At 42.9% G+C, this 17,491-nt stretch overlaps 1 protein-coding gene across 2 annotated transcripts in view; it reads left to right on the top strand.

The window, feature by feature from the left end:
• LOC126282405 (facilitated trehalose transporter Tret1-2 homolog) overlaps positions 1-17,491 on the top strand; it is a 235,273-nt gene that overhangs the window by 140,424 nt on the left and 77,358 nt on the right. For both annotated transcript variants that reach the window (XM_049982072.1, XM_049982065.1), the window contains exon 2: positions 4,519-4,654. In XM_049982072.1, the coding sequence (XP_049838029.1) occupies positions 4,519-4,654 (136 nt within the window). The remainder of the gene's footprint in view (positions 1-4,518; positions 4,655-17,491) is intronic.

Below are 17,491 nucleotides of genomic sequence, written 5' to 3'. Positions count from 1 at the left end.
CACAATTCAAGAGTTTCTCAAAGTAGCCTGCTACTATTTTGCAATTTTCAGCGTTATTGCGAGCGATGGTCCCATTTACATCTCGAAATTGTGGGTGGCTGTTTCGTATTTTGATAACCTTTGTTTGAAAGTTCTCTAAGAGCTTCTTGTGTTGTTTTTAGGAAATTCTTCATCAATTTGGAGGAGAGTTTTGTTTTTATGTGTCTTCTTAATCCTTTTTATATTTTTATCTATTCGTATCTATCTGACCAAAATAATAATATAAAATACCTAATCCTTTCTTTACTATTGTTTATTGAGAAACGCTACACGCTCCTATCATCGTATTCCTTCCAGAGCCATAAAAACTGCCCCAGCTGTCTCCCTCAGCGCGTGTCTCTTTCGATGACCACTGAGTCCCTCGACTTCTTTCCGCTGTCAGAACCAGTGCGAAATTAGTTTCCAAGCATGTAACTCTACAGAAATCATAGAATGATGCTACCCTGCATCAACAGATAAATGATTAATAATTCGACAACCCCACCTAGAATGCTAATCCATACTAAGTAGATACGATACATGTATCGTCAAAATTATTCATGTATAGCGGCAAAACCTTGCCGCCTTACAATTTGTCTGAGGCGTTACTCCACATTCTCAGAAACAAAAAACGTTCACGAATTTCCAGCGTGCTGGAGCAGCTAGGGTCAGCAACTTCTGTTACTCAGTAGAACGAAAACCAATCCAGAGCTGCACATTTCTTATCTTTTATTTACTCGACGACAAGTTTCGCACCGAGACCCGTTATCAAATCATCGCAACATTGCATTTCCGAAGATATCCGCCCCCAGTAGCTGAGTGGTCAGCGCAACAGAAAGGGACTGGGTGTTGTGTTGTCCTAATCATCATCATTTCATCCTCATCGACGCCCAAATCGCCAAAGTGGCGTCAAATTGAAAGACTTGAACCCGGCGAACGGTCTACCCGACGTGAGGCCCTAGTCACACGACATTTGCATTTGCTTCCGAAGATGTCAAAAATGGCCGATGAACAGGTACAGTGCATACTGCGTGCATTGTACGATGATTTGAGAATGGTTTTCGGCCCTAAACTAGTCATCTAGTGAATAAAAAGGAAAAATTTTAACACTGGAATGTCTTTTCGTTTCACTGACAAAACGTTCAGACTCGATTACTGAATGAGAAACCCACTGCATAATCCTTTCTTCTATAGAGAATATCTACACTGAAGCCCCAAAGAAACTGATGTAGCCATGCGTATTCAAATAGAGAGATACAGGGTGTTTCAGAAATGACCGGTATATTTGAAACGGCAATACAAACTAAACGAGCAGCGATAGAAATACACCGTTTGTTGCAATATGCTTGGGACAACAGTACATTTTCAGGCAGACAAACTTTCGAAATTAGAGTAGTTACAATTGTCAACAACAGATGGCGCTGCGGTCTGGGAAACTCTATAGTACGATATTTTCCACATATCCACCATGCCTAGCAATAATATGGCGTAGTCTCTGAATGAAATTACCCGAAACCCTTGACAACGTGTCTGGCGGAATGGCTTCACATGCAGATGAGATGTACTGCTTGAGCTGTTCAATTGTTTCTGGATTCTGGCGGTACACCTGGTCTTTCAAGTGTCCCCACAGAAAGAAGTCACAAGGGTTCATGTCTGGCGAATAGGGAGGCCAATCCACGCCGCCTTCTGTATGTTTCGGATAGCCCAAAGCAATCACACGATCATCGAAATATTCATTCAGGAAATTAAAGACGTGGGCCGTGCGATGTGGCCGGGCACCATCTGGCATAAACCACGAGGTGTTCGCAGTGTCGTCTAAGGCAGTTTGTACCGCCACAAATTCACGAAGAATGTCCAGATAGCGTGATGCAGTAATCGTTTCGGATCTGAAAAATGGGCCAATGATTCATTTGGAAGAAATGGCGGCCCAGACCAGTACTTTTTGAGGATGCAGGGATGATAGGACTGCAACATGGGGCTTTTCGGTTCCCCATATGCGCCAGTTCTGTTTATTGACGAAGCCGTCCAGGTAAAAATAAGCTTCGTCTGTAAACCAAATGCTGCCCACATGCATATCGCCGTCATCAATCCTGTGCACTATATCATTAGCGAATGTCTCTCGTGCAGCAATGGTAGCGGCGCTGAAGGGTTGCCGTGTTTGAATTTTTATGGATAGAGGTGTAAACTCTGGCGCATAAGACGATACGTGGACGTTGGCGTCATTTGGGCTGCAGCTGCAACACGGCGAACGGAAACCCGAGGCCGCTGTTGGATCACCTGCTGCACTAGCTGCGCGTTGCCCTCTGTGGTTGCCGTACGCGGTCGCCCTACCTTTCCAGCACGTTCATCCGTCACGTTCCCAGTCCATTGAAATTTTTCAAACAGATCCTTTATTGTATCGCTTTTCGGTCCTTTGGTTACATTAAACCTCCGTTGAAATCTTCGTCTTGTTGCAACAACACTGTGTTCTAGGCGGTGGAATTCCAATACCAGAAAAATCCTCTGTTCTAAGGAATAAACCATGTTGTCCACAGCACACTTGCACGTTGTGAACAGCACACGCTTACAGCAGAAGGACGACGTACAGAATGGCGCACCCACAGACTGCGTTGTCTTCTATATCTTTCACATCACTTGCAGCGCCATCTGTTGTTGAAAATAGTAACTACTGTAATTTCGAAAGTTTGTCCGCCTGAAAATGTACTGTTGTCCCAAGCATATACCAACAAACGGTGTATTTCTATCGCTGCTCGTTTAGTTTTTATTGCCGTTTCAAATATACCGGTCATTTTTGACACACCCTGTATGTAAACATGCACTTCACGACGCTGCGGTCGGCAACGCCTATGTAAGACAATAAGTTTGGCGCAGTTGTTAGGGATGAAGTGGGGATTTTCCCTTGCGACCATTTCACGAGTGTACCGTGAATAGCAGGAATCTGGTAAAACATGAAATCTCCGACGTCGCTGCAGCCGGAAAAATATCCTCCAAGAACGGGACAAAAACGACTAAAGAGAATCTTCAACGTAAATTGCTGCAGATTTAAATGCTGGACCATTCAATGAAACATCATCGACATGGGCTTTCGGTGCCGAAGGCCTACTCGTGTAGCCTTGATGATTGCACGACAGAAAGTCTTACGCCTCGCCTGGCCCGTCATCACCGACATTGGACTGTTGACGACTGGAAACATGTTGCCTGGTCGGACGAGTCTCGTTTCAAATTGTATCGAGCGGATGGACGTGTACGGGTATGGAGACAACATTACGATTCCATGGACCCTGCATGTCAGCAGGGGACTGCTCAAGCTGGTGGAGCCTCTGTAATGGTGCGGGGAGTGTGCAGCTGGAGTGATATGGGACGCCTGATAGGTCTAAATACGAGTCTGACAGGTGATTCGTACGTAAACATCCTGTCTGATCACCTGCATCCATTCATGTCCATTGTGCCTTCCGACGGACTTGGGCAATTCCAGCGGAACACACGTCCAGTATTATTACAGAGTGTCTCCAAAAACACTCTTCTGAATATCTCCAACATTTCTCGGTCCTGTCAGCAACTGTATAAATATTAATTTTAATTTCGGCAAGAGTACGAGGTTGTAAAGACCTCTTCTGAACAGCACGTCGCAAGGCATCCTAGATATGCTCAATAAGGTTCATGTCTGGGGAGTGTGATGGCCAGCAGAAGTGTTTAAACTAAGAAGAGTGTTAATTTTTATTTTAATAATGAACAGACTCAGTTGCACCGTTTACCTAGAATTTACGTAGGTTTCAGTCCGGATAAACCAACCTTCTTCAGAAGTTCCAGTACAGCATTCGTGGCTGCCGCATCGCGGTCGCGAAGTGGGGCCGAGGCATTGCCAGATAAGTTTTACAGTCTGACGATAATTTATGGGTTTGTAGTTTTAGCTTGACAATGTCCACTATGTACCAACGATAGATATTGTTATTCTGAAGAAGGTTGGGTTATCCCGCCTGAAACCTAGGTAAATTCTAGGTAAACAGTGCAACTGAGGCTGTTCATTATTAAAATTAAAATTAACACTCTTCTGAGTTTAAACACTTCTTCTGTCCACCGAACTCCGCAGACATGAACATTATTGAGCATATCTGGGATGCGTTGCGACGCTCTGTTCAGAAGAGATCTCGAACCCCCTCATACTCTTGCGGGCTCATGGACAGCTCTGCATGATTCACGGTGTCATTTCCCTCCAGCACTAATTCAGACTTTAGTCGAGTCCATGCCACGCCGTGCTGCGGCAATACTGCGCGCTTGCGGGGGCCCTACACGATATTAGGCACGTGTACCAGTTTCTTTGGCTCTTCAGTGTATGGCTGTAGTGTCAACTGCTTTATTCGGGTGCCACGAAATGCTGAATTGGCGCACCCAAGCACGTAGCACACTTGACGGCAATTTGACATTTGCTGCAGTTTCGGGGGCCAGCCAGCACAGACTAGGGTTTGAGTACCAGCCAGTCACTTGGTGTTGTTGTTGCAGCTGCTGCTGGCGATGGCGGCCAGCCTGGGTTACCTGACGGTAGGGCTGGTGCGCGGCTTCTCGTCGCCCGGGGTGCCCTCCATGCAGCAGACGACGCCCTGGCTCGTGCCCGACGACGACGCCGTCTCCTGGGTCAGTAAGTACCGCAGCCCTCTCTCTCTGTCTGTCTCAACATACACCCACACCCACATACATACGCTTACCACTGCCGCTGCTGCTGCCGCTCTACCTGTCCCACTGCACACACTGTTCGTGTCGTGCGATTCTGCAACTTCTCCCAAAGCCATTCAAGAGGTGGAGGTTATAACAATACCTCCACTTACAGTTAATTAGTTCAAAATCTATCACGTCGCGCACTCAAAGTATGATATTGTTATTGTGCTACTAAAAGTTCCTTAATTTAGATTAGATTATATTAGATTAATACTAGTTCCATAAAGAAAACTGGCGTTCTACGGGTCGGAGCGTGGAATGTCAGATCCCTTAATCGGGCATGTAGGTTAGAAAACTTAAAAAGGGAAATGGATAGGTTAACGTTAGATATAGTGGGAATTAGTGAAGTTCGGTGGCAGGAGGAACAAGACTTCTGGTCACGTGACTACAGGGTTATAAACACAAAATCAAACAGGGGTAATGCAGGAGTAGGTTTAATAATGAATAGGAAAATAGGAATGCGGGTAAGCTACTACAAACAGCATAGTGAACGCATTATTCTGGCCAAGATAGACACGAAGCCCACGCCTACCACAGTAGTACAAGTTTATATGCCTACTAGCTCTGCAGATGACGAAGGAATTGAAGAAATGTATGATCAAATAAAAGAAATTACTCAGACAGTGAAGGGTGACGAAAATTTAATAGTCATGGGTGACTGGAATTCGGTGGTAGGAAAAGGGAGAGAAGGAAACGTAGTAGGTCAATATAGACAGGGACAAAAAAATGAAAGAGGAAGCCGCCTGGTAGAATTTTACACAGAGCACAACTTAATCATAGCTAACACTTGGTTCAAGAATCATAAAAGAAGGTTGTATACATGGAAGAATCCTGGAGATACTAAAAGGTATCAGATAGATTATATAATGGTAAGACAGAGATTTAGGAATCAGGTTTTAAATTGTAGGGCATTTCCAGGGGCAGATGTGGACTCTGACCACAATCTATTGGTTATGACCTGTAGATTAAAACTGAAGAAATTGCAAAAAGGTGGGAATTTAAGGAGATGGGACCTGGATAAATTAAAAGAACCCGAGGTTATACAGAGTTTCAGCATAAGGGAGCAATTGACAGGAATGGGGGAAAGAGATACAGTAGAAGAAGAATGGGTAGCTTTGAGGGATGAAGTAGTGAAGGCAGCAGAGGATCAAGTAGGTAAAATGACGAAGGCTAGTAGAAATCCTTGGGTAACAGAAGAAATATTGAATATAATTGATTAAAGGAGAAAATATAAAAATGCAGTAAATGAAGCAGGCAAAAAGGAATACAGACGTCTCAAAAATGAGATCGACAGGAAGTGCAAAATGGCTAAGCAGGGATGGCTAGAGGACAAATGTAAGGATGTAGAGACTTATCTCACTAGGGGTAAGATAGATACTGCCTACAGGAAAATTAAAGAGACCTTTGGAGATAAGAGAACCACTTGCATGAATATCAAGAGTTTGACAGAGCTCTGAAAGACCTGAGTCGAAACAAGGCCCCTGGAGTAGACAACATTCCATTGGAACTACTGACGGCCTTGGGAGAGCCAGTCCTGACAGAACTCTACCATCTGCTGAGCAAGATGTATGAGACAGGCGAAATACCCTCGGACTTCAAGAAGAATATAATAATTCCAATCCCAAAGAAAGCAGATGTCGACAGATGTGAAAATTACCGTACTATCAGTTTAATAAGTCACAGCTGCAAAATACTAACGCGAATTCTTTACAGACGAATGGAAAAACTAGTAGAAGCCGACCTCGGGGAAGATCAGTTTGGATTCCGTAGAAATGTTGGAACACGTGAGGCAATACTGGCCCTACGACTTATCTTAGAAGAAAGATTAAGGAAAGCCAAACCTACGTTCCTAGCATTTGTAGACTTAGATAAAGTTTTTGACAATGTTGAATGGAATACTCTCTTTCAAATTCTGAAGGTGGCAGGGGTAAAATACAGGGAGCGAAAGGCTATTTACAATTTGTACAGAAACCAGATGGCAGTTATAAGAGTCGAGGGACATGAAAGGGAAGCAGTGGTTGGGAAGGGAGTGAGACAGGGTTGTAGTCTCTCCCCGATGTTATTCAATCTGTATATTGAGCAAGCAGTGGAGGAAACAAAAGAAAAATTCGGAGTAGGTATTAAAATCCATGGAGAAGAAATAAAAACTTTGAGGTTCGCCGATGACATCGTAATTCTGTCAGAGACAGCAAAGGACTTGGAAGAGCAGTTGAACGGAATGGACAGTGTCTTGAAAGGAGGGTATAAGATGAACATCAACAAAAGTAAAACGAGGATAATGGAATGTAGTTGAATTAAGTCGGGTGATGCTGAGGGAATTAGACTAGGAAATGAGACACTTAAAGTAGTAAAGGAGTTTTGCTATTTGGGGAGCAAAATAACTGATGATGGTCGAAGTAGAGAGGATATAAAAGGTAGACTGGCAATGGCAAGGAAAGCGTTTCTGAAGAAGAGAAATTTGTTAACACCGAGTATAGATTTAAGTGTCAGGAATTCATTTCTGAAAGTATTTGTATCGAGGTGTAGCCATGTATGGAAGTGAATCATGGACGATAAATAGTTTGGACAAGAAGAGAATAGAAGCTTTCGAAATGTGGTGCTACAGAAGAATGCTGAAGATTAGAGGGTAGATGACATAACTAATGAGGAAGTATTGAATAGGATTGGGGAGAAGAGAAGTTTGTGGCACAACTTCACCAGAAGAAGGGATCGGTTGGTAGGACATGTTCTGAGGCATCAAGGGATCACCAATTTAGCATTGGAGGTCAGCGTGGAGGGTAAAAATCGTAGAGGGAGACCAAGAGATGAATACGCTAAGCAGATTCAGAAGGATATAGGTTGCAGTAGGTACTGGGAGATGAAGAAGCTTGCACAGGACAGAGTAGCATGGAGAGCTGCATCAAACCAGTCTCACGACTGAAGACCACAACAACAACAACAACTAGTTCCATGGATCATGAATACGATATTTTTCGTAATGATGTGGAACGAGTCAAATTTTCCAATACAAGACATAATTAAGTTAATTTAACAACATAATTAAGTTAATATAACAACTTTTTATTGTTTTTTATAATTTTTTGTTTGTTTTTTTCTTTTTTTTCTTAATTTATATCTAAAAATTCCTCTAAGGAGTAGAAGGAGTTGTCATTCAGAAATTCTTTTAATTTATTCTTAAATACTTGTTGGTTATCTGTCAGACTTTTAATACTAATTGGTAAGTGACCAAAGACTTTAGTATCAGTTTATTTCAACCCTTTCTGTGCCAAAGTTAGATTTAATCTTGAATAGTGAAGATCACCCTTTCTCCATATATTGTAGTTATGGGTTTGGTTGTTCATAACAAATTTCATTAGAGAGTATATATACTGAGAAGCTACTGTGAATATCCCTAGATCCTTAAATAAATGTCTGCAGGATGATCTTGGGTGGACTCCAGCTATTATTCTGATTACACGCTTTTGTGCAATAAACATTTTATTCCTGAGTGATGAATTACCCCAAAATATGATGCAATATACAAGCAATGAGTGAAAATAGGCGTAGTAAGCTCATTTACTACGATGTTTATCACCAAAATTTGCAGTGACCCTTATTGCATAAGTAGCTGAACTCAAACGTTTCAGCAGATCATCAATGTGTTTCTTCCAATTTAATCTCTCATCAATGGACACACCTAAAAATTTTGAATTTTCTACCTTATCTATATGCTTCTAATTAAGGTCTATATTTATTAATGACGCCTTACCATTTACTGTGCAGAACTGTATGTACTGTGTCTTATCAAAATTCAGTGAGAGTCCGTTTACAAGGAACCACTTAGCAATTTTCTGAAAGACATTATTGACAATTTCATCAGTTTATTCTTGTTTGTCAGGTGTGATTACTATACTTGTATCATCAGGAAAGAGAACTAACTTTGCCTCTTCATGAATATAGAATGGCAAGTGATTAATATATATTAAAAACAACAAAGGGCCCAAGACCGACCCTTGTGGAACACCATTCTTGATAGTTCCCCAGTTTGAGGAATGTGCTGATCCTTGCATATTATGAGAACTGCTTATTTCAACTTTCTGCACTCTTCCAGTTAGGTACGAATTAAACCATTTGTGCACTGTCTCACTCATGCCACAATACTTGAGCTTGTCTAGCAGAATGTGGCAGGTATTGCTGCGTCAATTGGTTACAGTCAATGAAGAAAATTAATAATAATATGACTTATCTTGTATTTGCAATCCAACGACGATCTCGCTCTGGCTTTGGCTCGTAATTCAAATCGTTGTCTACGTAGCATGACTATCGCTATTGGTGCGAAAGGCACTCGGATGTTAATTACGCCGACTTGAAGAACTTATGAAGACAATCTTTCAGGATTAATTCGATGATTTATGTTCTTCATTGTAATGTGCTTCATTCTTTTTTAAACAACGGTCACTTGAAAATAATTCTTCACACTCACTTTTCACAGAAATTCACATTTATTAAACTTTTTGTACTTTTGCATGCTCAAAATATTACTTTATCATACAATTTCGCAGCCGTCACTGCTCCTAACGAAACTAACAATACCCTTCACATTCCACAACTTGTCATTTCCAACACAAAGTCAAGACTGTTCATATTCAACACAAAACTTGACTACTACTGTACGCTTCCGCGCCAAAAGTCACAAAACCAGCCTCAAAGATAACAATAAGTACAAAGATATTCACACTAGATACTATATATATTCAACATTTCAAAATATCGACGTACCTATATATAAAAATGAAACCAAATTTGAATAGAGTGAAAAATAAGAGACATTACGTAGAAAAATATTCATTAATCTACGGTATCGAAAAATTGGGTTGGTGGGTGGTAATTGTTTCGCAAATAAAGAACCATTAAAAGATGTATTTGGAAAAGGCCAGGAAATATGGAGCATTTCAGTTAGATTACATCATGGTGGGGGCAGAGACTCCGAAATCAGATACTGGAATGTAAGGTATACCCAGGAGTAGATATAGATTTAGATCACGAGGTAGTAGTTATGAAGAGCAGGCTGATTTGATCCGTTATAAATGGTTCTGAAAGCCTGCGACTGGGAAAACAATATGTTTGTTTATAAATAACTCACCTGATACCAGTCACGATTTTCTTTATTTTATTTTTCGCACGACGCGTTTCGGGAAATGATTCTCATTTTCAAGTGCGGTTTTTGTGTTTGATACGTCATTCCTATGTGATGTCGCTACACAAATGGACCAATCAGAAACTTAAAGTCAACAAAATGAAGAAGAATCTCACACATTGACAACATCACATAGGAATTACATAACAAACACAAAAAACGCACTTGAAAATGGGAATCATTTCCCGAAGCGCGTCGTGACTGGTAGCAGATGAGTTATTTATAAACATACCTATTGAAGAGTATCCTGAAGTTTAAGAGATTAGGCAGGAAGAATCAGTACCCAAACAAGTGGGATACGGAGGTACTAAGGAATGAAGAGATGTGCTTAAAATTCTCTAGGGCTACATATACAGCAATACGGAATAGCTCACTAGGCAGCTCAATTGAACAGGACTACACATCTCTAAAAAGGCATGTCACGGATGTTGGAAAGAAAAATGTAGGTCCAAAGAAGACAACTGCGAAGAAACCGTGGGTAATACTAGAAATACTTTAGCTGATCGTTGAAAGAGGGAAGCACAAAAATGTTCAGGGAAATTCAGGAGTACAGAAATACAAGTCGCTGAGGAATGAAATAAATAGAAAGAGCACGGACGCTAAGGCACAATGGCTACATGAAAAATATGAAGAAAACGAAAATGAAATTAGAATGTAGAAAAGTCAAAACATTGTTCGAAGAAATGAAAGGAAAGGGTGGTAACATTAAGACTGCGATGGGAATTCCACTGTTAAGCACAGAGGAAAGAGCGGATAGGGCGAAAGAGTACATTGAAGGCCTCTGTAAGGAGAAGACTGGGCTGATATGATAGACGAAGGAACAGGAGTCGCTATAGAAAAGATACGCTATCCAGTATTACAAAACTGGTTCAAATGGCTCTGAACACTATGGGACATCTGAGGTCATCAGTCCCCTAGAACTTAGAACTACTTAAACCTAACTAACCTAAGGACATCACACATGTCCATGGCCGAGGCAGGAGGCGAACCTACGACCGTAGCAGTCGCGTGGTTCCGGACTGAAGCGCCTAGAACCGCTCGGCCACACCAGCAGGCTCCAGTATTACAATCGCAGTTGAAAAGAGCTCTGAAGGACCTAATATTGTATAAGAGAGAAGGGATGGATGACATTCCATCAGAATTTCTAAAATCATTGGGGGAAGTGGCAAAAAAACAACTATATACGTTGGTGTGTGGAATCTATCAGTCTGGCGACATACCATCGGACTTTAGGAAAAACATCATCAACACAACTCCAGAGACTGCAAGAGCTGGCAAGTGCGAGAATTATCCCACAATCAGCTTAACGGCTCATGCATCCAAGTTGTTGACAAGAATAATATACAGAAGAATGGAAAAGAAAACTGAGGATGTGGTAGATGACGATCAGCTTGGCATTAGGAAAGGTAAAGGCACGAGAGAGGCAGCTCTAACGTTGCGTTTCGTAACCATGTTCATAGGATGTGTCAACATGGAAAAAGCGTCCGATAAGGTCAAATGGTCAAGGCGTTCGAAATTCTGAGAAAAATAGGGTAAGCAGAAATGGCCCTGAGCACTATGGGACTTGACATCATAGGTCATCAGTCCCCTAGAACTTAGAACTACTTAAACCTAACTAACCTAAGGACATCACACACATCCATGTCCGAAGCAGGATTCGAACCTGCGACCGCAGCAGTCGCACGGTTCCGGACTGATGCGCCTAGAACCGCTACGCCACCGCGGCCGGTTAGGGTTAAGCTCTAGGGAAGGACGCGTAAATACAATATGTAGAAGAGCCAACAGGGAATAATAAGAATGGACGACCAAGAACGAAGTGCTCGCATTAAAAAGGGTGTAACACAGGGATGTAGTCTCTCGCCCCCTTCCGTTCAACCTATACATGGAACAAGTAGTGTCGCAAATAAAAGAAAGATTCAATAGTGGAATTAAAATTCAATGTGAAAGGATATTAATGATAAGATTCGCTGATGATATTGTTATCCTCAGTGAAATTGCTAAAGAATTACAGGATCTGCTGAATGGAATGTACAGTCTGTTGAGTACAGAATATGGATTGAGAGTAAATTGAAGAAAGACGAAAGTAATGAGAAGCCGCATAACTAAGAACAGTGAGAAACTGAACATACGGGTTGGTGATCACAAAGTAAATGAAGTTAAGTAATTCTGCTACCTAGGGAGCAAAATAACCTATTGCGGACGGAGCAAGGAGGACATCGAAAGCAGACTATGACTGAGAAAAAGGACATCCTTGGCCGAGATAAGTCACTAATATCAAAACTAGGACTTAATTTGAGGAAGAAATTTCTGACAATGTGCGTTTGGAGCACAGCATTGTGGTGAAACATAGGCTGTGGGAAAACAGAAACGGAGGAGAATTGAAGCATTTGAGATATGGTTCAAATGGTTCAAATGGCTCTGAGAACTATACGACTTAACTTCTGAGGTCATCAGTCGCCTAGAACTTAGAACTAATTAAACCTAACTAATCTAAGGACATCACACACATCCATGCCTGAGGCAGAATTCGAACCTGCGACCGTAGCGGCCGCTCGGCTCCAGACTGTAGCGCCTAGAACCGCACGGCCACTCCGGCCGGCTGAGATATGGTCCTACAGATGTTAAATATTAGGAGAACTGGTAAGTAAGGAATGAGGATGTTCTACGCAGAATCGGCGAAGGAAGGAATCTAAGGAAAACTCTAACAAGAAGAAGGGACAGGATGGTAGAACATTTGTTAAGACATCAGGGAGTAACTTCCTTGATACTAGAGGGAGCTGTAGAGGGTAAAAAGTGTAGGGGAAAACAGAGTCTGGAATATATGCATGGATGTAGGTTGCAAGTGCTGTTCTGAGGTGGAGGGGTTAACACAGGAGTTGTATTCGTGGCAGGCCGCATCAAATCATTCAGGAGACTGAAGAGTCAAAACTATGAAGAAATAGTTCACAGGTAGACGATCGAAAGTCAATGTGAAACGGGCACAATATTTCGGTAAGACGTCATGTTGGCGCACCAACGAACTGATCGCCTCCCACCCTTGCCCGGCAACCACGCAATCAATTCGTCAGCGCACCTGAGGATGGTAATATGGTCGCTTGCCGAAATATTGTGCCCGTTGGACACTGACACCCTTCCATTCTCATGTGAACTGTTTCGTTATTCATGTCATGTCAGTCATCGATTGCACCTCTACTCCCTTTCACTTATTTTTTCCAATCTTCTGACCACTTTGCTCCAGTTTTCTTTTTTTTTTTTCTCTGTAGACGGAAATCTAAAATTTTCTTTCGAAACTTATGTCTGCCCAGATTTTCAAGTTCTCTAATCTTCTTGTCTTTTACATCACTCTTCTTTTCTTGGCGTCACTTGCAACGTAAGATTTTTTTTTCCACTTGACGTGTTCAAAAATTCTCTACCATCTCCTGTTTTCATTCAACCGAACCAGTTGAACGTAAAACATCATTCTACGTTTAACCAACGTTCCATTCAGTTGTCGTTTTCTTCTACGTATCTTCATTACTCCCGTTTCATTGCTTACCGTTGACTTTTAACTGGCCCGAATATTTTTTTTTTACAGTTTTTCTGTCTTTCTGTCCCACGTTTTCTATTTCCCCTGTCGCAGTCAAATCCAGGCGTTTGAAGGGTATAATCGTTCTATTTTTATCGTTGTAACTTTGCTTTAAAGGAGCTAGATCCCTTATTATGCACATCTTTAGTTAACTGAAAGACCGTTTCCATCTTGTGTGCCCTGAGTTGGTTAGCCCCGTCGTAGCGGCCATTCTTCCGTATCAGCTCACCAAGATATTTACGTTTATTCTCTCGTAATTTTTGTTATAATCTGTGTTCATGAAATATGGAGCATTTTTATGTTTATTATATATTCAGTTTTTGCGTAGAATATTTGAAGCCCTGTTTTTCTGCAGTTCTTCTTAAAATGCTGATTTTTCTTTTTGCCACTGTCTCGGGACAGTATTTGAAAGATCGTCGATTAGAATGGACAGGGACTGCGATTGCTGTGTTCGGATGAGGGCTGACTTGGCATCCCTTCGCTCACAGCTGTAATCGGCGCTGACTTCGGTCGCGCAGCTTGAGGCTGTTGCCAATGGGCACCACTGTGGGGAGCCGGACTTGGGTATCACGGGGATGTCAACCTCGTCCCGTCTGTCTCCAGATCGGTCTGCCGCTGTGGTTGCCCCAATTGCTGCCCGCAGTGGGGCTGAGCCCTCGCCTGTGGTTGATTGGGAGGTCGTTCCAAGGCGTGGCAGGCAGCGAAAGGCGTCCCCGGAGGCTGATCAGAAAGCCTCCCCGGTGCGTCTGACAAACCGGTTTCAGGCACTGTCTCTGGCTGAGCCAGATGCAGCTGCCTGCCCTGTTTCAGAGGATCATTCTCAGCCTTCAAGGTCCGGGCAATCGCAGAGTGTGGGCTTACTGGTAGTTGGGAGCTCCAATGTTAGGCGCGTAATGGGGCCCCTTAGGGATACGGCGGCTAAGGAGGGGAAGAAATCCAGTGTGCATTCCGTGTGCATTCCGGGAGGAATCATTCCTGATGTGGAAAGGGTCCTTCCGGATGCCATGAAGAGCACAGGGTGCAGCCAGCTGCAGGTGGTGGCACATGTCGGCACTAATGACGTGGGTCGCTTTGGATCTGAGGAAATTCTCTCTGGATTCCAGCGGCTATCTGATTTGGTGAATGCTGCCGGTCTTGCTTACGAGATGAAGGCAGAGCTCACCATCTGCAGCATCGTTGACAGAACCGACTGCGGACCTTTGGTGCAGAGCCGGGTGGAGGGTCTGAATCAGAGGCTCAGACGGTTTTGCGACCGTATTGGCTGCAGATTCCTTGACTTGCGCCATAGGGTGGTGGGGTTTCTGGTTCCGCTGAATAGGTCAGGAGTTCACTACATTGAGCTGGCGGCTACACGGGTAGCGGAGGCTCTGTGGCGTGGACTGGGCGGTTTTTTAGGTTAGAAGGCCTCGGGAAAGTGCGGGATGGGCTGCAATGTCAAAGGGTGCTTGGCAATTACAGGACGTGCTTGGATCAAGGAACAGTCGGAATTATTGTTGTAGTTGTAGTTGCGCTGGAAAAGTCCCTGAGCTTCAAGCGCTAATAGAAAACACAGAAGCTGATATCGTTATAGGTACAGAAAGCTGGCTAAAGCCTGAAATAAGTTCTGCAGAAATTTTTACGAAGATTAGGCAGAATTGGTGGTGGAGTGTTTGTGTCTGTCAGTAGTGATTTATCTTGTAGTGAAGTCGCAGTAGATACTCCGTGCGAATTGGTATGGGTGGAGGTTATACTTAACAGCCGAATTAAGTTAATAATTGGCTCCTTCTACCGACCCCCAGACTCCGATGATACAGTTGCGGAACAGTTCAGAGAAAGTTTGAGTCTCGTAACAAATAAATACCCCACTCATACGGTTATAGTTGGTGGGGACTTCAACCTACCCTCAGTATGTTGGCAAAAATACTTGTTCAAAACCGGTGGTAGGCAGAAAACGTCTTCCGAGATTGTGCTAAATGCTTTCTCCGAAAATTATTTCGAGCAGTTAGTCCACGAACCCAAGCGAATTGTAAATGGTTGCGAAAACACACTTGACCTCTTAGCCACAAACAATCCAGAGCTGATAGAGAGCATCATGACTGATACAGGGATTAGTGATCACAAGGTCGTTGTAGTTAGGCTCAATACCATTTCTTCCAAATCAATCAGAAACAAACGCAAAATAATTTTATTTAAAAAAGCGGATAAAGTGTCACTAGAAGCCTTCCTAAAAGACAATTTCCATTCCTTCCGAACTGACTATGCGAATGTAGACGAGATGTAGCTCAGATTCAAAGATATAGTAGCAACAACAATTGAGATATTCATACCTCATAAATTGGTAAGAGATGGAACGGATCCCCCGTGGTACACAAAAAAGGTCCGAACGCTGTTGCAGAGGCAACGGAAAAAGCATGCGAAGTTCAGAAGAACGCGAAATCCCGAAGATGGGCTAAAATTTACAGACGCGCGAAATTTGGCACGTACTTCGATGCGAGATGCCTTTAATAGATTCCACAACGAAACATTGTCTCGAAATTTGGTAGAAAATCCGAAGAAATTCTGGTCGTATGTAAAGTACACAAGCGGCAAGACGCAGTCAATACCTTCGCTGCGCAGTGCCGATGGTACTGTTATCGACGACTGTGCCGCTAAAGCGGAGTTATTGAACGCAGTTTTCCGAAATTCCTTCACCAGGGAAGACGAATGGAATATTCCAGAATTTGAAACGCGAACATCTGCTAGCATGAGTTTCTTAGAAGTAGATACCTTAGGGGTTGCGAAGCAACTCAAATCGCTTGATACGGGCAAGTCTTCAGGTCCAGATTGTATACCGATTAGGTTCCTTTCAGATTACGCTGATACTATAGCTCCCTACTTAGCACTCATATACAACCGCTCGCTCACCGATAGATCTGTACCTACAGATTGGAAAATTGCGCAGGTCGCACCAGTGTTCAAGAAGGGTAGTAGGAGTAATCCATTTAACTACAGACCTATATCATTGACGTCGGTTTGCAGTAGGGTTTTGGAGCATATACTGTATTCAAACATTATGAATCACCTCGAAGGGAACGATCTATTGACACGTAATCAGCATGGCTTCAGAAAACATCGCTCTTGTGCAACGCAGCTAGCTCTTTATTCGCACGAAGTAATGGCCGCTATCGACAGGGGATCTCAAGTTGATTCCGTATTTCTAGATTTCCGGAAAGCTTTTGACACCGTTCCTCACAAGCGACTTCTAATCAAGCTGCGGAGCTATGGGGTATCGTCTCAGTTGTGCGACTGGATTCGTGATTTCCTGTCAGGAAGGTCGCAGTTCGTAGTAATAGACGGCAAATCATCGAGTAAAAGTGAAGTGATATCAGGTGTTCCCCAGGGAAGCGTCCTGGGACTTCTGCTGTTCCTGATCTATATAAATGACCTGGGTGACAATCTGAGCAGTTCTCTTAGATTGTTCGCAGATGATGCTGTAATTTACCGTCTAGTAAGGTCATCCGAAGACCAGTATCAGTTGCAAAGCGATTTAGAAAAGATTGCTGTATAGTGTGTCAGGTGGCAGTTGGCGCTAAATAACGAAAAGTGTGAGATGATCCACATGAGTTCCAAAAGAAATCCGTTGGAAATCGATTACTCGATAAATAGTACAATTCTCAAGGCTGTCATTTCAACTAAGTACCTGGGTGTTAAAATTACGAACAACTTCAGTTGGAAGGACCACATAGATAATATTGTCAGGAAGGCGAGCCAAAGGTTGCGTTTCATTGGCAGGACACTTAAAAGATGCAACAAGTCCACTAAAGAGACAGCTTACACTACACTCGTTCGTCCTGTGTTAGAATATTGCTGCGCGGTGTGGGATCTTTACCAGGTGGGATTGACGGAGGACATCGAAAGCGTGCAAAAAAGGGCAGCTCGTTTTGTATTATCACGTTATAGGGGAGATAGTGTGGCAGATATGATACACGAGTTGGGATGGAAGTCATTACAACATAGACGTTTTTCGTCGCGGCGAGACCTTTTTACGAAATTTCAGTCAC

The sequence above is a fragment of the Schistocerca gregaria genome, chromosome 1, assembly GCF_023897955.1.
Source record: "Schistocerca gregaria isolate iqSchGreg1 chromosome 1, iqSchGreg1.2, whole genome shotgun sequence".
Taxonomy (NCBI): Eukaryota; Metazoa; Arthropoda; class Insecta; order Orthoptera; family Acrididae; genus Schistocerca; species Schistocerca gregaria.
Note: the sequence above shows the minus strand (reverse complement) of the source record. Positions and strands in the feature narration are given on the sequence as shown.